Genomic DNA, 25534 nt, shown 5'->3' with positions numbered 1-25534 from the left:
CTGCACAAGACGTAGCAATCGCTGGGTATGCTAACGGTCGTAGCTCAGCATTACCACTCTCCTGTTAATGAGAAAAGGTTGGTCACTATACTCTGTTTTTTTCATCTGTCCATCCGGCTGTGGGGTTTTTGTATGGTAACACTGCGTCCCGGGCTTTAAATAGTTACGCTACGTGTAAGTTTTAGGTAAATAAAAGGATATTTGGGTGTACATTTGCAACTGAAAAGTGTTTTAATAATTTACTGTATGCGAATTACACAATTAATATTCGAAATAGGTTATTGTTATTATTGTTGAATGTAAGCTCCTTTTCGGGGTGGCGAATGGAACAGCCAGAGCAGTGGCGGGAAAATTGCTTCTCTCGCTGTTCACTACGGCAAGATGTCAACGTATTACTTCATTATACGTAAGTATATTCAGTATGTACTGTTGATTTTTATAAAGTACGTTTCAGCCAGATACGATATGACGTAACTTGGTTTAGCATCTGTTTGATGGAATTTGCGTCTGGCTGTTCCATTCGCCACCCCGAAAAGGCAGCTTACATTCGACAATAATAACAATATTCTATTTCGAATATTAACGGTGTAATTCGCATACAGTAAATTATTAAAACACTTTTCAGTTGCAAATGTACAACCAGATATCCTTTATTTACCTAAAACTTACACAGCGTAACTATTTCAAGCCCGGGACGCAGTGTTACCATACAAAAACACCACTGGCGGATGGACAGATGAAAAAAAACAGAGTATAGATACCCGAAAGTTCGCTCGAATCCCGTCTACGTGAAGTTCAGCATAGCAAATTAATAAATAAACCAAGGAAAACAGTAACGTAATATAGGAATCTTCCCATTAAAATGAGAGCCAACATGGGCATTCAGAAACTGCAAACCTCCGCCATGGCAGAACAATCTACTCCCGCCCCAAAACAGGTCCCTTATTTAAATCACGTCTTTTCCAAAACTATAAATACTTGCTGCCAGTCACAAAATTTTGATAGAAATCAATAACTAAATTTCTGAGTTGGTCCTCTTAGCAACCAGACAAAAACCAAACCGAAAACAAAGGACTGTCTTCAATCTTATTGTCTTGGGCTTTGAATGTCTAGATATCCTATTTAACTTTGCCATAGAGTGGGATATCTCACCTGTATAAGTACAGCTGAGTTAAGGAGCGCCTGTTGGTGATCTGGATCCATCTCCAGCGCCTTGTCTAAGTAAGCAAGAGCCTGTTGGGCGCGTCCCTGCTCAAGCAGAACTACCCCAAGCTGTATTAAGAAGAGGAAATCGATTAAACAGCTGAATAACGCACAGGGACACAGGTGACAGAAGGATGACAACAGAAACTTGGGAGAAAACTTGAAATTTCATCCATCAAAATTATACTCTCCCCTGAAAACGGCCATTTTGAAATCTCCTCAGAGCTACGTTTGATATTTCTGGAAAGTATGTAAAAATTAGTTTCCCATTTTCTGGAAAGTATGTAAAAATTAGTTTCCCATTTTCTGGAAAGTATGTAAAAATTAGTTTCCTATTTTACGGAAAGTATGTAAAAATTAGTTTCCCATTTTCTGGAAAGTATGTAAAAATTAGTTTTCCATTATATCTTAAAACTATAGGAAGCATACAAAGAAAACTCATTTTACCAATCTGATTATCTTATTCTGATACCTGTGGCCTGGTATTTTTTTGCATATCTAAAGTTTCTCTTCAATCTTGAAAGGACGAATGACATTTTTTCTACTATTTCTTGTAGAGAGAAGTAGAAACCCAGTGAAAGAGAGTCTGAAAAGTGAAAAATCGTTGTCGGGTATAATTAGAAACCGAATGACCATTGTAAAAAAATAATGAGTGTGACTATCGGGCGTCTGAACTTGCAAAACTAAGTAAATAAACATAAGGCGTCCAAAGTTTCTGTTCATATGCTCTCTCTCTCTCTCTCTCTCTCTCTCTCTCTCTCTCTCTCTCTCTCTCTCTCTCTCTTCCATTTCCTTGGTTAAAAATCTCCCCTCATTACATTGCTATTGCTAAACTATTAACTTTAGCCTTCAATTTCCTTATCTTACAAGCATCTCCAACTTCCTTTTTTTTGTAACAGAGTGCAGTTTCCTTTATTGCCATGAACAACTGCAATCAACAACAACTTCATACTTTATTTACGACTCCTTTTCATAACCCACAAACCTGCATTAACATCAACCATCTGCCATTTTCTTAACTTCTCTTATCACACCATTAACAACCATTTTGTACTGCTATGGATAAATGGCACTTGTTTCAAAACATCTTTCAAATTTTTTAATTCCATGTTAAAATACAGAAAGCCATTCTTTGAATCTATCTTACCATCTAAATTCTCTCAACATATACCAGTAACTACTTTCATACCATATCTCCCATCACTAAACACTGCATATCTATCATCATCTGTTAAGTAACTATTTATTTTTTCTAGAGCCACTTCGCTGAAGAAATGAGACTAATATTGTATGTAAGCACGTATGTATGTACATACATAACACACATCCACATATACAAGCACACATACAGTGCATATACTCTGTGTGTGTATATATATATATATATATATATATATATATCTATATATTATATATATATATATATATATATATACTATAATACGTACAGTGGGGCTAACAAATCTCATGCAACATGATTCTTTTGTATCGTCCAGATTCTCACACTCAACGTGACGTTGCCAAGTAGTGTTAAACTTTTTTTTTTCTAATGTCATACATGTCAACAAGTTTGCGAATTCACAGCTAGCCCTATTTCCTTATGGATGTAAATATGATCCCTTTTATGCATTTGTATGATTCGTAATCTGTGTGATATGAACTGATTTTTTTTTACGTTGCTTAGTTCAAAGTGCGGTGTGATAAGGTTAGCGGTGCCATCAGTGAAAGCGCACTTAACATGCTCCTCGGACTGGTCAACATAGCTAGTACGTCTGCAGCATTATGACAGTAGACCTAATAAGCTCAACAGTCATGACAACATTTTCAAAGTAGGAATATGAATTACAACCAGTTTTCTTTGAATGTTGAAGTTTATGCTGTGTTAAGCTGCCTGTATGTTGCAAAATGTTTCATAGGCCTAAAGAAATAATCTATGCCTTCTGAGGCTTAGCCTAATCTGTTACTAATGAATTTTTATTTGTAGAGATTACTTGTTCTTTGATGAATACGATAGAATATGAATTACAACCAGTTTTCTTTGAATGTTGAAGTTTTAGACTGCGTTTAAGCTGGCTGTATGTTGCAAAATGATTTATAGGCCTAAAAAATATTCTAAGTCTTCTGAAATGTAATCTGTTACTAATGTTTTTATTTGCAAAGATTACCTGTTCTTTGAGGAATAAAAGATGCTGCTGATTTTGATTATATGGAGAAGATTGCTATTAATCGAAATATCATAAGTATTAACTATCAAGACGTATGGAACACTTGTTTTTCAACTGGTTTAAAATGTTATTTTCCTAAAATTCCTTCTGCTCGCTTTTGGTGTATAATTTATTCTTTCATAAGGTAACTTGAAGTGCAAGAATGTGTAGATAACCTCATTTGCTTTCTGGCCAGAAATTGTTAATAAAGAGATGCGACTATTAAGTGTAAAGTAAAGAAATCTAACACCTAGGCCTAGGAACAATATCTTGACTTTGACAAAAGAATACTTGCATATGCGAATATTTGCAAGTATGCTATCATTTTTGAAATATTTAAGAATTATAACAAATAATTATGTATGAAAATCATAATATTCTTCTAAAACATATAAAGTAAATGTTTTCAAGATAATTTCATTGTCGCTAGCCAGTGTAGACCTACTTATATTACACTGGGTGGTTGTTGTTTGCACCGACACTAATGATCCGTCACAAACGCTCCCTCACACGTTGATATCGGTGGGCGCATTCTACTTTTGTATATACATTTTTACATTTTTTTCAGCACTGAGGTGTAAAAGCAGTCAAATAAGACTAGTTAAAATTTTATGCATGCTTCTGAAACATTGTTAATGCTATGACACTTTTTTTTCGTTTGTTTATTTAACATTTGAACTGATGCTTGATGATAACTTCATTTTGGTCAAATGCTTCAGCGATGTGTGAACGAAAGTTTTGAAAATGTTTCGAAAGAGATTTTTCTGAAATTTTCTACATGTGACATTTTCTTACAGTTTTGAAATATACGACAGATTTCACTCTTATGAAGCATATTATGACCTTATTGTTATTCAATAATCGTGTTTCCGGGATTGAAATAATAGATAGATATAGAGCATGTTAGGTTGCCAGTTAGTGAATTTTGAACGAAAATCCTATGGAAACATGTCGCATGAGATTTGAGCATCACTGTACATACATACATACATACATGTGTGTACATATCTATTATAATATACACTATACAATATATATATATATATATATATATATATATATATATAGATATATATATATATATATATATATATATATATATATATTTATATAGTGTGTGTGTGTGTGTGTGTGTGTTCACGGCGATAAAAAGTATAATAATTATGTACTGGCTCAGGGAAGATGGAAAAATAAGTTGAAGGATGTAATGGTTAGAGGAGGCTTATCTGATCATCATGTGGGTGAAGTCAGAGTTCAGATGATGGAAGTTCTTGTTTGAGAGGAAGGACTGAAAACATAACTATCAAATTCCGGCATGGTGTCAAGAAGTCACTCAGAAGTGCTCGTGGGTTTAAGAATGTAGGGAAGATGAATAAAAACAGTGGTAAGATGAGGTAATGAGTTTGGCGGAGGGAAAAAAATGACTTGCAATACTGAAGGTAGGATTGTGTGCCGGAGTGAAGGAGGATGGCAAAGTTATTACGAAAAAAGGTGAGAAGAAAAGGAGGAATTTAACAGAAAAAACAAAAGAGGGAGAAACCGAGGCAGGACTTCCGGGAAACCACATCGTTCACAAGAAGTAAATGCAAATGGAAGGTGATGAACAAATAAATCTCAGAATAAAAGATGGAAATGGAGAGATGCCGTCTGAAGAGAACATAATCCTGGTTCGATGTAATGAGTTTTTTGAATATTTCTTGAATATGGATTAGAAAGAGGAGGTAGATCTGAATACTGCAAGAAGAGAAAGGTTAAGGTTAAGTGTTTCAAGGACTGGTGAGAGGAATATACATTTCAATGTGTAGGGATAAAGGTCACGGAGGAGATTGTGAAGTATAGGGCCAGTTTTGCCAAGTTCATAGGATTTTGACTGAGAATATAAAGTATATGACACGTTCTATCAATGGTGAACACCGTGGGTTTGGACGAGAGAGAGACAGTATCAAGTGTTTGTAAAGTAAGTGTAATGTGAAAAGTTTAACTTACGATAGATCTGATAAGGAGGAAAAATAGAGGGTGCTGACGCTGTATGGTAAGAAGCTAAATTGTTAAGAGCATTAAAAAGAGTTGAACAACTCTCCCTTATGGAAGTGAAGTGTGGCTATTGACTACAGATGGAAAAAAGGAAGGTAGAAGCTGTAACGAATGAAGTGCTCACTTAGTTTGTGTGATATAGAGCGAAATAAGACTATACAAAAAATGGTTAGTATAACTGAAAGAATGGGCATACATGGAAAGATAATATAAGTGGGAGAAACGGTCAAATATGGATTTTAAGAAGGTTCCTTATGTGGAAAGAATGGACTATGATAAATGAGTGAAAAAAAAAGGTATTTGAAAGGAGCAGCCTCAACATCCAGGAAGCAAAGGAGAGTGGCTACAAGATAGAGGTGAATGATGCAGCGTGTGTTGGGCGGTCCGGGATGCTTCTGGTGAATCTGGGTAGGTGTATGAAGTGGGTGGGGGCTCAGCCACGAATCAGAGGTTTATACGTGCTAGTATGTATGTATGTACGTATGCATGTGCGTATATACATACACACATCTCGTAGTAGCTGTGTGGTCTAGAATGCTTCACTGTGAGTCCTGAATTTGTGGTCCATGGTTCGCGCCCGTGAGCCGACGAATTTCTTATCGAATACAAAATTCCCCTTCGGTTAACATATATGAAAATATATTAATTCCGAGGTAGAGTGAATTAGATATTAAAGGACATTTGTACCTCGATGTATGTATATGAATCACAGTAATGTGATATGATATATATATATATATATATATATATATATATATATATATATATATATATATATATATATCGCAAGATAACAAATATGGATGAGAGATCACAGGAAAATTAAATAACAATAACTGTGGACGTGACTTGGGGAGACATAAGGAAAATCCGGTTGAAAGAAGGGTTTCTTCTTCATCTCGGAATAACCACAAATCGGCTGAGAAAAGACTCGCAAAAATTAATTATACCGTCCACTACTCGTTTCTAACTTTAAAATACAGACAGACGTAAAGACTCGACGACAGTAGGGCGCATATTGTTAAAGTGAATTATCTCCAAATAAAAAAATAAAACCAACGCACGAAAATTACGAATTATGAAAGAAACAAAAGGAGGAAGACAAAGGAGTCCATTATTTCCAAACAACGTGTGACATAATCGTCGTGACAGAGTCTGCTTTTATAAACCAGGCACTTTCAAGACGGAATCTACAATTCAAAAAGGCTTCGAAGGAACTCCAGCCGTTTCATCAAAAGGCAGTTCCCTTGTTAACTTACCAAGATAACAATAATATCCTCTTTTTTTCATAAGGAATACTTTTATTGTACTTACGTTGTAGTAAATGTCAGGATTAGTGCTGTCGTAGAAGAGGGCTCTTTCATATACCTCTTGTGCTTCTTTCGTTCTGAAAAGGAAAGAAAATCACATTGGAATTGTGTCAGCGTCGTAGGAATTAAGTTCTATTCCTGGCTTTAATAAATCAACAAAAATGGTTAAGGTGAGAACACAAGGAATGCTGAAAAGAAAACTGAATGTAGAATGAGGCAGACTTACTTATTCCGAAACACACACACACACACACCAACTTGTTTGAAATGATACCGTCTGCGCCATTTCTTTACCACAGAAACTGAATGAATTGAACTGAATATATAATTTGGGCCAAAGGCCAAGCACTGGGACCTATGAGGTCATTTAACGCTAAACGAAAATTAACAGTAAAGGGTTTGAAAGGAGTAGTTGTACTATGAATCAATTGTTAGGAGAGGGTGGAAAGATGGAAGAAAGAGAATATGAAAGAAAGAGAATATGAAAGGTGGTACAGTAAAGTGAACGAAAGGGGTTGCAGCTGGGGGTACAAGGCACGCTGCAAAGAATCTTAAGTAATTCCTACAGCTCACCGCATGAGGTGCACTGACGGCACGACTCCCCCGAGGATGATAATTCAAGGATGATCTTAAGTTAGCAGATGTAAAAGCACTTAGGGACAGCGAAAAAATTTGAGATTTCTATAATTTTTTAAAATCATTTACAAATGATGTTGAAATGAAAAACTGCATAAAAACATAAATAGACACACGAAAGGTATACGTACATGTATGTACGCATTTGCATTAATTGCGAGCGCCGCCACAAACGGGAAAACTTTCATCGGAATTTTCATATTTGTAAATGTTTGCCCCAGTAACATCAAAAGGTTCATTTGCATAACAAAAAGTAGTGAGACTTCAAAGACAAAAGTGCCTCAGCATTTAATTAATCTTTCATAGTTTCCTGCTCCTTGGTTGGTTGGAAGAAATGACTAGAACAGGAATATTTCGCCGGTGAAGAATGCTGTCTGGATCCCCCCCCCCCCCCCCACCCCACCCAGCCTACAGGGTTAGGGGTAAGCATATATCTATCTTACAACTTCTTTGTGCCAGAAAATATTTTTAAAAAAGCTATGAAAAGCGAAATTTGGTTCCCTTAAAATCCCCAAGACATTTATGTTTTCCATGCTGTCAGTATTTGCTAAATTTTACATTTATTTGTTACTTCAATTATTTGGTCGTACACCATTCGGAATAACATATAAAACCAAATAACATAAAAGCTCTATCCTGGAAATCCACAAATGACAAGAAAAGCAAAGGTTAACATTTCGTTTTTATATAAGACGTAATTTCATTTTCCCTGGAATTTCTTTTCACATTTCCTGGTAATGACAACAAAAACGCCTCCGCAAATGAGATAACAACAACGAACTAAAACAAAAGATTCAGTTAACAATAACAAATATCTACAACCCAAAACCAAGTTGGTAGCGCGGTTATCCACGCTTACACTTGGCGTTTGAAATGGTGTTCCTCCAACATCCAGACTTACAACCTCACCTCTTGAAATAAACAGATAAACGTGGAGACCTCATCTTCATGATACACCACCTCAAAGGGAAAATAAAATAGTAGAAAATTGACAGTGAGCTCTCTTCCCCACCTAGATTGAAAACGATCAGTATCATCGCCAGGTAGAGACAATTCAAAAGAAGCAGAGCCATAATGGAACAATCATGGTGTGTAATTGGCTCAATATGTGATATCCCGTAGGGGTTCCTCAGGTGACCTAAATCACATTATTCATTTATGAATAAAGAAGTTTGTGAATCACATTATTTATTTATGAATAAAGAAGTTTGTGAATTCAAAAATATGTCCTTTTGCTTTTTAAAATAATTTTTAGATAATTCTTGCATTCTTTCCAGATCTGAAGAGTTTTCCCCAAATTTAAAACTTACTAGTATGCAATAAATTATTTTAGAGCCTTTTTGTGTAAAGATGCAAATACCTGTACAATAAATACTGACAAAATAGCTGGAAGTTCATATCGTGGCATCATGGAGGTTGTCAGCGAAATCCAAGAATTGTTTCTAGGACAGAAAACTTTTTAGTAAATATATGAATTCATGACCTACTTCTTTCTATAGATGCTACAAACAATTTGATTCGATGTCAAGCAGCATCGTTGTCAGCCATATAAAGCTGATAGAAACGTAGGAAAAAGGACTTGCATTTTAGTAGTACTGGGGGAGAGAGAGAGAGCTTAAGGCGAGGCATGATATACCTAACAAGAACGATGCAGTTTTATGGAACGAGAGAGAGAGAGAGAGAGAGAGAGAGAGAGAGAGAGAGAGCAATGTACCAGAAATAATATTTGGGCACAACTCGCCCTCTCTCTCTCTCTCTCTATAAATGACTTCGAGACATGTTCAACTCCAGTAATATAAAATATGAAGAAACAGTCCACGAACTGACTGAATACAAACGTCGCATTTAGAAGGAAGTTACAACAATCACTAAAGCAAAGACAGCAACAGCAACAGCAGCAGCAGCAGCAACAACGAAAACAACAATAGCGGAGTTAGCGTGTTCCCGGGCCAAGCGAGAGACCGCCACGAGGGGCGGGCGCCGGCCACCCGCCGCCCGTCTCAGGGACGCCCAGCAGGACACCCACACATGGGATCCGCCTTCTCGGCTCCCCTGGGACGTCTACACCACCAACACCTGCATCATCTACACTCTACAACAAATGAAAACTATTCATCAGCTGAACTCTCTCTCTCTCTCTCTCTCTCTCTCTCTCTCTCTCCATTTACAAAACGCGTAAATTCATAACAAAGGAGAACTTCTCGTTATTGACCTCACGATCGATTCCAGAAAAAAAGGAAAAAAATAAAAAACCTTGACGCCAGATGAAAAGGCACTACATTTTTCAAGACTAGTTCATAAAATAAAACGGTTAAAAGAGGGCGTTATAAGATCAATATACACAATACAGAATATTTTAGCATGCTGCAACTAGACTCACCATTCCAAATTTATATAAACGAGATTTCTAAAGAAAAGGTTTTAAACGTACAACGATTACAGCTTGTATTCGTCTTTCCATGTCATCACGGTGTAAGAAAACTCTAAGGAATAATAACCCAAGCATCGGCATAAATCTTTTAATGCTTGAGAGTACGTAATATTATATAATAATAATGAGTCACTAAATATTGTGCACCTAGTCTTAACCTCGAGATCCAATTACTAATATCTGAAAGCCATCTATTTAGTTTTTTTTTCTGTAGGAATTACATTGCAATGGCGCACTTTGCTTTTGAACTTCAGTCTATCCATCGCGATCTACTGTTTCAGATTTCGACCCCCCAACCCCCGAACACCCCCTTCTGAAATTTTAAAACTTATTCCAGGTCAGATTCACAGAAGGTTAGATAATAAAAAGCGCACTAAAGCTCCCATTAATAATAAAAGTTTCAATATTTTTGAAGCAATGATGATAACTTGAATCAAATTCTGATGGATCTCAAGATTTATGCGAAATCCACATACTTCTCAAGTTTCAGAGGGACTGTTACTGTTTACCAATAAATCAATCGTAATAATACACTACTGGACAGACTAAGGTGTGACCGAGGTAAGCTGCAGCTACTTCGGAAAATCAATTGAAACCCCCATCCAGTTTTTTTTTTTTTTTTCGGGGATAGTGGAGTGCTTCAATGACATAAATGACTCTGGAACTTTCGTTCTCCCATCGTGAACCTTTTGTGATACTAATTTTTAAGAGTTTGAAGTTTAAAATTCACAATGGAAATAGAAACTGTTTGTCTTCATTGGGAAAGTAAGGTACCGAACTTAGAAAACTCCTTCCACAGGCGGAATACTGCTCAGCTCAAGTACACTGGCTAATTTGAAAGCAAACTTCTGCTGGACCAGTGGAACTTTTTTTTTTTTTTTTTTTTTTTGTGGGGGTATTATTTGCTTCTGGGAGACGAAAGGGGTGGGGAGAATGATGACAGTGATATCAATGGTGCTTTGGACTTCTCATCTCCAATCACTGTCCTATTGTGTTGCTAATCTTAAGATTCCATCTGCAAAACTGTCGAAGATGTTGAAAGTAAAATTCTGAGAAAGATTTTAGAATTGGTATTAACTTCGAATATTAAAAACAAATTATTGGGCAGTTGGAAATCTGACTGAGATGCACCGAAACTCAAGATCAGAATAGTTTTATAATGGTCTTGCTCGATGAAAATCAATTATTTTTAAACTTGCTGGAGGTGGATACGAAAGAGAACATGCTTGGAATATGGAACCGATGTTCCTCATATCGGTTGTTATGTTGCAAATTTCAAAGTTTAGTCTTCAAATCTTCAAAGTTATCCAAGGTCAAACACCGGACAAAATCTGCATAAGAATATGAAAAATAACATGACCTCACACTGCATTATTATAACAATAATACCGAAATTTCATGTCACTATTTTCGGACCCTTGAGTCTCAGTGCAATGAATATTATTACTCACATGGGAGCAAATATTTACACGAAACAAGCAAAGAAGGCCATGAACGGCCAGAGATGTCCAAGTTTCAAAACCTTGAGGCAAATGACCATCAGAATAACAATATAAGAAACAACCAAAATGGGCCTTAAGTTTCATAAACCAATCAATGTTAATAATAATTTCGTGATGTATGTCATTACTACAATTAAAATAAAGGGCAAATTTTATATATATACACACACACAAAAGCATAAACTCGTAAACTAAGACGCCACAAAATCGATTACAAGTATGCGAGGAAGAAAAGAAGAAAGAGAAAAGAAACTAAATAAATAGCATTGGAGAATCCGCACAGAGCTCATCTCCTTCAATGCTACAATAAAAGAAACTACATGTACCAAAGAATGATTCTTATCCAATTTACAAAATCTTTAGTCCTGGATTATCGGTTTTGACTGATTTATTCAATCAGGAATACTAAAAGAAGTCGCATCTGGAGCCTTAAAAGGGCAAAAGGGTCTCACAACCTATCCGATCACCTTGTATAAGTATCTAATCTGACTGACTGATATAACCAAACTGGCGCAGACACCCTTTGGTCAATGGCACCGGAAATATGTTTTAGCTGCCTGCAGTGAACCTCAAGCATTTCAGTTACTTAATAATCTGAGGGATTTTCATCCCCATATATTACTCATGGGAGGGGGGGGGGGGGTTTACGACGGGGGGCCTCATAGGATGACAAACTCTCTTTCAGAGTGACCTTAATCAGACTTATAGAGATGGGGTGGCGGGGGACATCACCTTGTCGGGGAGACAAAGAGATCAGCGAGAAAAGGTGAGAACAGTCACGGGTCAAACATATTGCCTAGATTCAAAATGAACGAATACTTTAAACAATATATGAGAGCAGGATGAAGACTTGTGGCATCTAATCGATGCATGAAATGTCTCGGAAGCAGGTAAAGCAATCTGAACCTCTTCAGGACAAACTGAAATTCCCTGAGCACCCGAAATGAAGTCCCCCAAAGGGTGCAGTTCCGCCACTGCGGTGCACAATAAACATCATTAAAGATTATTTGCAGCGTTCCTTCGGATCCTAATTGCACCCACTTTTTCGCCATTTACTTTACCTCCATTCCACTTCCTTTCATTAATCTTGCTGTCCAACAACTCCAACTCCCTCTTTTCACAGCCTTAGTGCAGAATGACTACAAGTACCTCTGTTCTTGGCTTCAGAGCCGATTCGCCCTAAATGACGTCCTAAGTGAGATATTCAATATATTTTTGTAAGAATAGATTCACTGGAAAGGCGAGAAGATAATATGATTTTTAGTTATAATTTTCGACCAGGTTACGGAGTCACCATTCAAATAAGCTAAAAATAAAAAAATATCATTAAATAGTATAGGGAAAATATAAACGAGGCAATTTGGAAGACGGAATCATAAGAAAAGCAAGAATATTTAGACGTATTCTGAATGTTGATATTTATAAAGAGGAAAGAGAAATAAAAAAAAGTATGAGAGAAGACACACAATGAATACTAAAAAAAAAAAATTTGGAGAGTGATAATGAGCCAAAATTTATTTTACAGAAGGAAGGACAAGACCTGCAAGAACATGTCAGACTGCAAAAGTCGTAGAAAAGTGAGGTGGTGAAGAAAGCGAACAACGCACCTTCCCTTACAGATGCCCTGCTAGTGACTTGAAAGACGAGACTTGAATCTAAGGTGTTTCACAAATTAAAATTTAAGTATCGTTGCAAAGCTGTCAGCAAAAGTATAGGTTATAGCAATAAGTTGGTAGTAGGAGATATTCAGAATGGTTACACCTGTTAGCGATGGCATGAACATGTTTTAAATACGAATGATTAGAGGAAGGCTTTACAAACTTAGCAAAAAAGACAGTAGGGTCAAAGAGCCAGTTCATCCACAAACTTTAGAAATCATGAAGAAATACTCCAGAAGAAATACTACATCTTCGTAGAAACTGCCAAACAAGACTGATCGCGGAGGAACATATGGCTTTAGGTAAGTCGTGTGTGTGTGTGTGTGTGTGTGTAAAGGCGAAAGCTGGACGTGGTGAACATGAACCTAGAAAAAACTTATAATATCAATAGAAGGCAATGTGGAGGAGTTTAAGAAGAATGGAAGTGAAGCCTGTGTTATAAAACAGATGGGAGAGACAGGTTCGGTGTAAAAGTGGGTATGAGGCAAGTTATTTCTCCATATTGTGTAAAAATATGTGTAGGGATGGAGTGATACAAGAAGTCAGAGAACAGAAATTACACTGGAGCATAGTTGTGGAATTAGAAAATGAGTCATAAGCAGGGGCGTCATTTGGGGGTGACTAGAGGGGCAGACACTGGTGGCTCTTCCCCAGACTTGATTGGCAACCCCCCCCACCCCCCCCCTTTGAAATAATAATAATAACAACAGTAAAATTCATTCCAAGGTGAATCTTATATAGCTTCAAAGTGCTCCAACTTGCCACCCCACCCATACCACAAGTTCCAAACCTTTGCCCCCCCCCCCCCTTTCAAAAAAGAAAGAAAGAAAGAAAAAAAAAAAAAAATAAATAAATAAATAAAAATCTGAAACGACGCCACTGGTCATAAGTGTAGTGCGGAACGTTTGTTGTTTGCAGACCATCCAACACTGTTTTGGGGATTATTTTGAGAAACTGAAAGGTTACAGGGGCAAATGGAAACTAGGAAGATGGGGGTAATGAATGTTAAGATGAATGGTGGAATATTGGAAGGTGCTGATTCGTACTGGTATTTGAGTTCAAGAAGGATGGCAGGATAGGATGAAAGGCAAGAAACACAGTATGTGAAACGAGGGAAGTAGCAGGGTTCGGGGAAGAGGCGAAACATACGAAGGAGTTGTTGAAGAAGTTCTCTTTTATAAAAGAGAAATACGGATACTGAATGCATATAGATGAAATAAACACCAAGGGTCAGGTGTTCATGTATAAAACAAAAACCTCAAGATAGAATGGTATAGGAGAGTGCCTAATTAAGGATTGTGGATCCCTTGTTGGAATGGAATGCTCCTTTTATAGTAGTTGTCTTTAGCTGTGTTTAATGACAAACACATTTTTCATGCAACCCATAATTTGCATGGATACTGCAAAAAGAAGAAGAGGAAAAAAAAATAACGAGGAAGACTCAAATACCATTCTTGTGGTTTGCATGTGTGAGGATGTTCTGCAAAAGAGAATGTGTTACTGATGAAGCTGCTGATATAAAATGTTCATATAATTCATTAGAGATAAGATGAACTGAAAAGGTAAGAAATGTGGAGAGATATAATTGTACAAAAGTGGTAAAAAACGTTAGCATAGGTGAACGAATTAGTTTTTTTAGGATGCCTCGGTCGTGTGGAAAGAATGCAGAGCAATATGTTGGTGGAAAACGTGTGTATTTCATAAGATTGGGTAGGAGACGAATATCTAAAAAGTGCTGGTGGATTTTGATAAAGCGACAGAGAAGGGAAGGTCTCAATATCCAGGAAATACAAAAGTGCATTCAAGATGGAGGTGAAAGGCGCAAACGAAGTAGCTATAGTAGATTCACATCCATCGTGCATTTGACGGAGAGGTGGAACATGGATCCTACCCATGTGAACTCTCGAGAGAGACTAAGAGTTTCCAGCCCTGTAATTGGCTTATCAACAGTCAATCAGGAGCGTCGTAAGGGACTGGCCTAGACATCAAATGCTCGGTTGATGTGAATCTACTATAGTAACGCAGACGTTTTCCGTACAAGGGGTTCATCCACGATTCAGCTGATAAAGTATGAATGTGTCAGTGTCCGTTCTATTTCTCAGGGGGCCACCTACTGTTATTCAAAGACGCAAGCACCTCTCTCTGGAAGTGTGGACATTAGAGGTTAAATGTTTAGTTCCTTGCTGGACAAGTGGTTTTCGCGCCCGGCTGCCAATCCGGTGGTCCGAGGTTCGATTCCCGGCTCGGCCAACGCGGAATCAGAGGAATTCATTTCTGGTGATAGAAATTCATTCCTCGATATAGTGTGGTTCGGATCCCACAATAAGCTGTAGGTCCCATGCTAGGTGACCAATTGGTTCCTAGCCACGTAAAAATATCTAATCCTTCGGGCCAAGCCCTTAGAGAGCTGTTAATCAGCTCAGTGGTCTGGTAAAACTAAGATATACTTAACTTAGAGGTTAAATGTGAGACATTATGGCTGTCTTCGTAAATGTGACAAAAACTTAAACTTATGTGAGAAAGCATGATGGTAAGTTGAAGAAAAATTCGTATAATCCCGAAGTACCCTACTGAGAAGGTGGATGAAACCGGTAAAGTGATGGATGGATTTAATGAAAGACGAACTGCAAAGGAAGGATATAAACTGTCAAGAAGCGGAGAGTGTACGTAAGATAGGGATGACTGACGGTGACAGCAGGAATCTGACACTCCGTTGATAAGTCTTCTGCGAAGAGATCTGAAACGGATAGTTGGAAGTTTTCTTGTATGGAACTGACAGGCACTGCTGTTCTTTTTGTCTCTGAAACCATCCCTTACTACACCCACACACACACACACACACACACACACACACACAGACACACACACACACACACACACATATATATATATATATATATATATATATATATATATATATGTATATATACATATATATGAATTATCCCTTATTATTGTGTATATATGTGTGTGTGTTTTAATTAAATACTCCTTTGTTGCCTTACTATTTTCTGCTCTCTCTCTCTCTCTCTCTCGAAATAGTAAGGCAACTACGATTTTAATTATACACACAAACACACACATATACGTATAATCGTAGTTGCCTATATGTATAATTAAAACCGTAGTTGCCTTTATATTTTGTGTGTGTGTGTGTGTGTGTGTGTGTGTGTGTGTGTGTGTGTGTGTGTGTGTGGTGAGAGAGAGATAGAGTGAGAGAGAGAGATAGAGAGAGAGAAGAGAGAGAGCGAGAGAGAGAGAGGATGAGAGAGAGGAGAGAGAACAAGAAAATAGTAAAGGCAACAAAGGAGAATTTAATTAAAACAGAAGAGCAAGCGTAGAAACAATAGGACAGAAATGACGGTGATTACGTGTATCTATAACCCAGACATGAACCGAATATTAATCATGAATATCCAATGTAAGGAAAGGGTGAAGTCTGAAAACTTATAAATACGAGAGAGAGAGAGAGAGAGAGAGAGAGAGAGAGAGAGAGAGCTACTTATTTAGCGGTAACTAACGTGCGTGAGCGGCTGTTTACGTTTTAATTTGTGGAGGAAACGAGGCGAAGATAGTGAGAGATTGGATGTGTTGTGGTGACGGAGAGAAGGAGGAGGAGGAGATGCAAGAATACGCAAAAGGAGGTGATTAGAGGCCGCGAGAATAAACAGGGTCGAAGGAGGAGGAGGAGGAGGCGGAGAAAGGAGCAGAGGGATGAAGTTGAAGGCTGGCGCCAGATTTATGGGGAAGTCCTTCATAAGGCTCACTGCAGGGTTCATACCCAAAACAATTATAACGTTCACATTACACCAAGCAATAACCGTATTTCTGTTGGTATGGCAGGATTCTTGAGAAGCCATCCTCACCTTTACCGTGTCCTTCCAGAAGGACAGTCAGCTCTGGACCCCGTCTGGCTTACTCTGCCGGGCTGGAAGCCCTCCTGTAGACACACTCAAGGTTATCCTCCTCCCTCAATCCTCCACTACAGGCTCCAGTCTCCCACATCAGACCCGCAATCCCCCTCAAAACTTGCTCCCTAAACCCTGCCGCCGCCGCCGCCTTCAGCCTCCTCGGCCCTCTCCGCTCCGACTCCTTCTACGGACCCGAAACGGATTTGCGCTCTCTCTCTCTCTCTCTCTCTCTCTCTCTCTCTCTCTCTCTCTCCTTGTCTACGTGGAGTAGTGGTATGCAAGTATTTTTTCTAAAAGGTCACAGCAATAGAAATGATGTTCAGGCGAAGCATTACTGAACGTTGTTGAATTTCACAAGGAATGAATTAATTTAAAAACTTAATTTTTAACTTTCTTTAAGAGGCCATCAACTTGAAAAGCAAGTTTCTAAACAATAGAAGTGACGTTTGTGTAAAAAAGACAGAGAGAGAGAGGTAAATGAAAAAAAAAAATGTAAAGACATTTCATCGCACTGATAAACATTTGCAGATGAAAACGGCAATAGGAATCGGCAAAGCTAGAGAGACAGCGAAGCACGGCAGATTAGTCTTTTAAACTTATAAATGTGGCGGTAACATTAACTCCAGACAGTCTAGTCTTCTGTTTCAAAGCAAAGGATAAAAGACTTCTGGTACGAGGCTTTTTGCCACCGTGGCAACCCAATAGAATGAATCTTCAGACGCTCTGCAAAGCGAGCAGCGCGCAGTAGCCGTTAAGTCTAAATATCCAGAGAACTCAAATATCCGTCAAATAAACGCATTTTTTCCCGTTTTCTTCACATACTACTCTGGTCTTCAGGGAAAAATTCTAAGCCATTATTTATCAGTCTTCTTTTCGGGGATGAGTGATTACTAACCAGAGATGCTCACTTTATTATACACTTTCAAGCTAATTTGATGGACAGAAGCCCGGTATTCAAATTTAAGTTGCTCCTCAAACATTTCCGTCACGACATTATTCTTACGAAGTTATCATTCGCAAAACATAATAAAACTACGGATAAAATCGTTTTCATAACACTTCTGAGAGGCTCTGGTACTCGCAACTGGTAAAAACACAAGGAAAACTTAAAATGTCCTTCATCTCTGTAATCTAGAACTATCGAACATTTCTGAATCGGATTCTATCTCAAACAGTAATTAAAAAATGTTGGAAAGGTACAGGACGTACTTCAAATGTGCAATGACGTCACAAGACCTGCAGAAAAAAATTTCGAGAAAAGAAATTTTTCACAGAAATGTGTCCCATACCAAGTCGTCTGTCAATAAATAAATAGAAATTAAGTACACAAATAAGATGCAGAGGAGAATGTACAATAATGACAGCAACCTGCTAAAAATAAGTATCAAAATTTTTTTCGAAAAAGGACCACTCCTACAATTTCAGGGCAATGATGGTTAAAAAAATCGTTAAAAAATGAGCCGAAGTTTCTTCGGAGCAATCGAGTTTTCTGTACATAGTAAAATCAAGGCCACCGAAAATTAATCTATCTTTCGGTGGCCCCTGTATAATGTTGTATGAGCCGCGGTCATAATGTTGTATGAGCCAGGGTCCACGAAACTTTAACCACGGCCCGGTGGTGGCTTGGTCTATATCTTTGCCAGAGGCACGATTATGGCTAATTTTATCTTAAATAAAATAAAAAACGACTGAGGCTAAAGGGCTGCAATTTGGAATGTTTGATGACTGGAGGGTGGATGATCAACATACCAATTTGCAGCCCTCTAGCCTCCGCAGTTCTTGAGATCTGTAGGCGGACAAAGTGCGGACAGATAAAATTGCGGAGGGACGGACTAAGCCCGCACAAGAGTTTTTTTTAGAAAACTAAAAGACCTATTAAAATAATTTCAAAGAACCTATCAAAACAGTAATATGAAACGTGTTAACAAAGAGTCGTGTATAATTCCCCCCGACACAGTCACGTCACACTTCAAGGTAACTTATATAAAAGCACAAAAATCTCACATTATTATTCAGAAGATGAAACCTATTCATATGGAACAAGTCCACAGGGACTATTGACTTGAAATTCAAGCTTCCAAAGAATATGGTGTTCATTGCGAAGTAAGAAGAGGTAAATGGAAATACATAAAGGGATTCCACCTATTGATAAAGAAAAAATAATAATAGAAAAAAAAACAACATTCAACCAGAATAGTATTAGGGAAGTAATGCACTGCATCTTCGCTTGAACTTCTCAAGTTCTAATTGCGAGACATCCTCTGGGAGGCTGTACCACAGTCCAACGCATACTAAAGAATGCTTACATGCAATACTGATATAATTAGCAACATTTTTCAGACCTTTGAGGAAGCACATATGGTACTTGACGCCCTGAAGATAAATTTGATCTTTTCCTTGTGTAAAAAATTAGGCTCTGTATGGACAACTGCCACAAGCGTCAGAGGAAATGAAACCGAGTCGAATGGGTACAGAGACAAAAGGTTCACCGTGGTCATGCTGAGCTGCTCACAGGTGGAAGTTAATCCAAAATGCGCTTCCTTGACGAATAACAACAATTATTGGCCAAACAGTCAGAGAACAAGCAACACCCTGTGGTCGAGGTGTAAGAATACTACCACGTAGGTCCTGCGTATCGTAAAAGGCGACTAAAAGGACAGCTGCTGCCTTGCAATCTTACTTTTTTAGTAAAAGGCTAGGCCCACTGCCAATAACTGTGGAAACTGCTGCCTTGCAGTCTTATTTTTTTAGTAAAAGGCTAAGTCCACCGCCAATAACTGTGGAAATTAACTGTGGTTGATGACAGCAAGGGCATGCGGTCATACAAACCCCTTTGCCAAATAATAAACCATGCCTGATGTTGTAAGGAAAGGCGCATCAGGCAACCGACCCCTTAGTGTCGGGATAAAGGTGGGAAAGAAGTAGTATTAGTCAGAAAACAAGCAGGAACTTGATATAAAGCGTTTGCGTCTTTAAAAATCTTATTATTTTTATTGTCAAATTACAGCAAAGGTTATTAAAAACTAACACCGACTGTTCCTAGAAAAATTTTCCAATGCACCGATTTACAGGAAACTTCAGTATATGATATAAAAAATTTCAGGATTCAGCAGTAAATATAACAGCTATGGAGAAGCGGCGAATCACAAAATAGGTGAAGAAATGAAGGTAGCAGTGTGTGTGTGCAAACAAGGTGTGATCCGAACTCCAGCTTACTCGGGACGCATGCAAGATTTTCCTCTCACGCTCAAGTTGTAAACGTTTATTCAGACTCGTTTCGAAATAAGAAGAGCATTTCAAATCACTAAGAGATCTTTAGGCTGAAACGAATGGAAGCGTACTAACTTAATCGTAGCCTAAGTTTTACACTACGGCACCAGGTTACTTCACTCATTCTAAGTAACACTTAAAACATTTCATTGCACTACGTACATAATGAATCTATAAATGATGTGGACTTGGTTAATATAAATGGCTTACTCGTTATTCCTAGCCTGAATTCTCTGAGATCAGCGTTAGCACAATCTCTGCTTCATAACCCTCATCCAAAGGACACCACAAGAAATTCTTCTTATTCTTAGATTAGATATGCATATCTCCTCAAGGAATTCCCCTAAATGAACTTTTGTGGAAAGGAATAATTAAGTGGCTTGGAGACCCCGACTACTAGCAAGGATCCGCACGATTTAAGACCACCTGACTTGTGTTTAACTATGAGTGTGTCGTTTTTAGTCATTCCCAGGTACAGCCCCACACTGCACTAGAGCTCTAAAGGTCCCCATACACTGAACGATTGTCTGAACGACTGTCTGTATCGTTCGCCAAAACATGATGGACTTGTCTGGATGTAAAATTGGGCGAGTTTAGTGTAGTGGTCTGAACGATCTCAACAGGAATCTGTCACGATCAGGTTGCTGGCTTGCGACTTGTGTCGGTCATACACGGGTCGTTCAATGTATGGGTCTATCTGCCGATACAACGCTATCGCGCACGTCTCTTCTAGCGATGATGCTATGTCTTCCAGAGATAAAATCTTTGCCGAAACTGAAATCGGTGCGGAGATCGTTCGTACTGTCTGAATAGTGTGTTTGTCGATAACGGCAATCGTTCATACAATCGTTCAGTGTATGGGGCCCTTAACAGTGACTATTTACAACCTAATACGTGGAATAACCAAACACAACGTTTTTCACAACTAAACACACATAAAGCAAAACATAATATCTTACTTTCATACAATACGCATTTCGACTTTACGTAAATAAGGAAAAAACACAAACCACACTACAACTTGCGATAAAGTACAAACTCTCTTGTTGAAGTTTCGAAAACATTATATTCCTAACTTTTAACACAAATTAAAACGTGCTCAAATCTACAGTCAAATAAAACTTTGTTTCAACAGCGAAAATGAAAACAAATACGCTATATTTTATCATAAATAATTTTTATGAACTGTTTAATATCCACATTATTCATATTTCATGTTTTCATTCTAATAAATAAGTCATGAATATCCTTTCCTCAAATTCCTGTATCTTTCATTCAATGCGAAACACCTCTTTCAGAGATTTTTAGGGTCTAGCATAGACCTTTCCTATCCCCCCCCCAATAAGAAGAAGAAGAAGAAGAAGAACAACAACAACAACAACAACAACAAAGTAGTTTGTAGGCTTACTCCCCGAGTAAGCGAAAATCGGGAAAACTAGGGCCACTCTACGAGCTCCGAGAACAGGGCCCTGGCATTAAAACTAGGTAAAAGCTGAGAAACTTGGGAGCCCTGAATTTAAACATTTAAAGAAGGCAAAGAGAGTTAGAAAACAGTGATATTAAAAAGAGAAGGAATGTTAACAACATTGGGGGAATTGGCATTAAGAACTGAAAGGCAAGTAAGAAAGTCAGGGGTTCTGAAATAAAAAAAAAATGAAAGAAATTTAAGAAGCCTGGGGCCAGGCATTAACAATTGAAAGAATGCTATACAAGTCGATAAAAAAGTAAACTCAAGAATCAAGTAACCAATCAAGTATAAAAAACAAACTATTACTATATATATATATATATATATATATATATATATATATATATATATATATATATATATATATAAAATGTGTGTGTGTGTGTGTGAAATTTTACCAAGCAAATAACTGATATAAATTATAAGCAAAGCACATCGTCACCATGATCTTCTAAAGACCTTAGAGTCAAGACAAAGATCTTGTACACTGTTGTTTCTATTTCCTAATAGTCATACTCTCTCCTTCTCTCTCCTCTCACTCTCTCTCTCTCGTCTCTCTCTCTCTCTCTCTCTCTATATATATATATATATATATATATATATATATATATATATATATATATATATATATATATATATATATATATATATATATATATATATATATATATATATACATTCGTATATATATTTACAAAACATCATTTTTTTTTATTTCCTCACTTCTATTTTTCCCAAGCTTGGGCGTCAAATAACGTGGAAGCTCATGGCCATCTGGTTTGTTACTTGAGAATACACGATCCCTATGAGTAATAAAATAATAATAATAATAATAATAATAATAATAATAATAATAATAATAATAACAATAATAATAATAATACTAAGGTGATCTAGTCACTGTGATTGTACCAACAGCCTCTTTCGCATTCGTAGAGGTAATACAAATCCAGTGACGAGTGAAACGAACCAAATAAGATCTAGATAAAGTGAGTTCCAAGAGTCGGATGACAATGAATTTGTGGAGCGATTTTGAGATAAATCAATAGCGATTACAATCCAAACTTGGCAGAAATTGGGAAAATAAGCCTTAGATAATCAAAGAGGAAATAGACCATAAAATCAATACAGATTTTAAGGTGGCAGAGAACTGAAGAAATAGTAACAGCATGTGAATGTATAAAATATTAAACAAACAGAATACCACCTTTATACATGAACAAAATATGGAAAAAATCAACAGACCAAAAGACGTCACCATGTAATTCATTATACTCTGGCGATTGAAATTTGCTGTCCACTAATAACAACCAGGAACCTGCGGTTTCCCAGCAAATCGATCGACACGAGCTCGAATAAGGGTGAATTTGCATGTCTAAATTTATTTCAAATGCGTCCAAGGCTACAGAAGGTGTATGCAACAACTTTTATTTATTTTTTTTTATACCCACGAAATTAAATGTTGTGAGACGGATGAATTACGATGATGCATTTTGCTTCCTAAGGATTGTCTTGGATCCAAGTTTAGTTTTCTAATAATCCTTTTTGTTATTCACACACATTCTCCTAAATACAAATCCTCCTCCCTTGTTTCACAATAAGGCTATTTCTCTCTCTCTCTCTCTCTCTCGCTAAGCTCAATGAAAGCATTTGGATCCATTTCCCTTCGACATCCACACATTAGGTAAAATATATTGTGCAATAACAACGTTTTTAAAGCTAAAATACGACTGCTATACAACAGAAAATGAACAAGAGATTAAAGACTGGGATAAAGAGAATTTGCAAACGTAATTTTTTTTGCTTAAGGTACAATTAAAAGGGACACGTTCTCCGGATTAGGTCATCGACTGTTTATTGCTTTCGTTGCTAGTGCACCTCCTGACCACTCAAATCGTTGTTGTTGTTTTTTTATTTCCTTTGAGTTTTCAGTATTTGGAATCTTTCACTGAGATGTCTATCACCGCCATCACTAAAATTTTAGAAGGGGAATCCCTGACTTTACAGTGTTTAGTGAGTTTTCTTTAGATATCTTCCGAGATGTCTATCACCGTCAGCACTAAAATTTTAGAAGGGGAATCCCTGACTTTACAGTGCTTAGTGAGTTTTCTTTAGATATCTTCCGAGGCCGAGTGTCTCTCTGCGAGAAATGAAAAGCCCCAACGGTTCCTTGCCAAAAACTGCGAGCAAGGGTTGGGCCAGGTCCTGGGTTGGGCAGAAGAGGAACAGAAGGAAAAAGCGTCGAAGAAAGAAGTAAAGGAGCAGCAGCGGTGGGTCTCTGCAGGAGGTTCACGTGATTGGCACAACAAATTTATTCTTGTCTAATGTTGATGCAGAGATTTTACTCCAAGAAGAATGGGATATCCCCCAAGCCCGTACGAATCTTATCTACAGCCTCTTGTCACTTACCGAAATTTTTTTCCTTTTAAACTTACAGAACTTAATGAGGCTGCGAAAAAGGGTATATATTTGACTGGCGCACCTTAATATAACTAGTCTTCCTCAATATCTAGTTTCAAGTAAAGTTAAAACCATAGTAAAAAAAAAAAATCAAACATCTACCTGGGTTTTGGTCGCTAGTTGAAAAAAATAAAAATACAACTGTCAATATAAGCAAATGAAACACTGGTCCTTAAAAGGAGTCCTCTTCACAGAGTGAATTAAACTATTTCAAAAAACCATTTCATCTCAAATACTAATATTAACAAGTTTGTTAATTTTACTGAAGTTCTTTGTGTGTGCCGTTTTCTGAACTGTGGCGTCACTGACATTTCTGTGCGAAAGAAAAATAAAGAATTTTTTGGTGTATCCAAATCAGCCCTTGAATCACTCATCACAAATAAAGGTGGGCAGCCAGGGTAATTGGACCGACTACGAACTTCATATACGAATAACAAAAGGATTATTAGAAAACTAAACCTGGATTTAAGACAATCCTTAGGAAGCAAAATGCATCATCGTAATTCATCCGTCTCACAACATTTAAGTGAAACCTTCACAAAGTTTTAATGCTAGAATTGCTACGTTACTTCATAAACAAATGACCTGGTAATCGTAAGCCATCCTTTTCAAATCTGCTCTACAAGTTTTGAGAATAATTTTCCGAGAAACAGACTTTAAAACCGCGTTTAAAATGTATAATTTTAAAATGCAAACATATTTCAACCTGTTAGTCATGAGCAGCAATTCAATCTTCTGAAACTTCTCTAGGAGTTATGGAGGTGTTACTTGGGGAAGGACTTCTGGCATTCTATTTGGTTTGCCAACGAACATTATCTAAGTGGGACTATTTGCTATAATCATTCGCCCTACAAAGTAGGGGGGGTGTATATGCAGGAGTCAGTTTTCAATGATGCCAACGATTGAGCTGAACTGCATCAAGAAAATTTAGGGAAGCTTTAACAAATTTCAGGCACATCTTTTAAACTATTTCTCATTCATGAATAGGCCCAATAATCCTGGGCCATTGACAATCTGCCAACACCGGTAATGCCTTGAAGCCTAGTCCAATGAAAAATGGCAGATACCTCTTCTTTCTCTGCCCTTGGTTACAATATAATCACAATGGCATCTTCTCAGTATTAGAAAAGTATTATACATTATGTATATGAAATTATTTGGGTGTTTTTTGCACATAACTTGATTTAAATGATAGCAAATTAGAATTTTAAATAGAAAACAATCATTGAATGCTGTAGAAGACTGACAAAGGTACCTCCCTGGAGTGGAAATAAGTCACTATCAAAAGCAGGCATACCTGAGGAAAGTAAGTACTAGTTGCTGGTCTTGTTAAATCTTGCTGCAACTACGATTGAATGCACTCTGATATCAAGCTTAAACACCTCCATTATCATCACAATAACTTTCAACATACTGACGCTTTCTGAATTAATTTATGCAGCCTGGC

At 37.4% G+C, this 25534-nt stretch overlaps 1 protein-coding gene across 1 annotated transcript in view; it reads right to left on the bottom strand.

Moving 5' to 3' along the window:
* The window catches only part of LOC135219716 (protein O-mannosyl-transferase Tmtc3-like), a 533724-nt gene that overhangs the window by 12502 nt on the left and 495688 nt on the right, over positions 1–25534 (bottom strand). Inside the window, exons 13-15 of the mRNA XM_064256711.1 lie at positions 6756–6828; positions 1153–1272; positions 7–61 (exon numbers count right to left, since the gene is read on the bottom strand). Of these exons, the coding sequence (XP_064112781.1) occupies positions 7–61; positions 1153–1272; positions 6756–6828 (248 nt within the window). The remainder of the gene's footprint in view (positions 1–6; positions 62–1152; positions 1273–6755; positions 6829–25534) is intronic.

Source organism: Macrobrachium nipponense, chromosome 20 (genome assembly GCF_015104395.2).
Source record: "Macrobrachium nipponense isolate FS-2020 chromosome 20, ASM1510439v2, whole genome shotgun sequence".
In the NCBI taxonomy this organism is placed as follows: domain Eukaryota; kingdom Metazoa; phylum Arthropoda; class Malacostraca; order Decapoda; family Palaemonidae; genus Macrobrachium; species Macrobrachium nipponense.
This window is presented reverse-complemented; position numbering and strand designations above follow the sequence as displayed.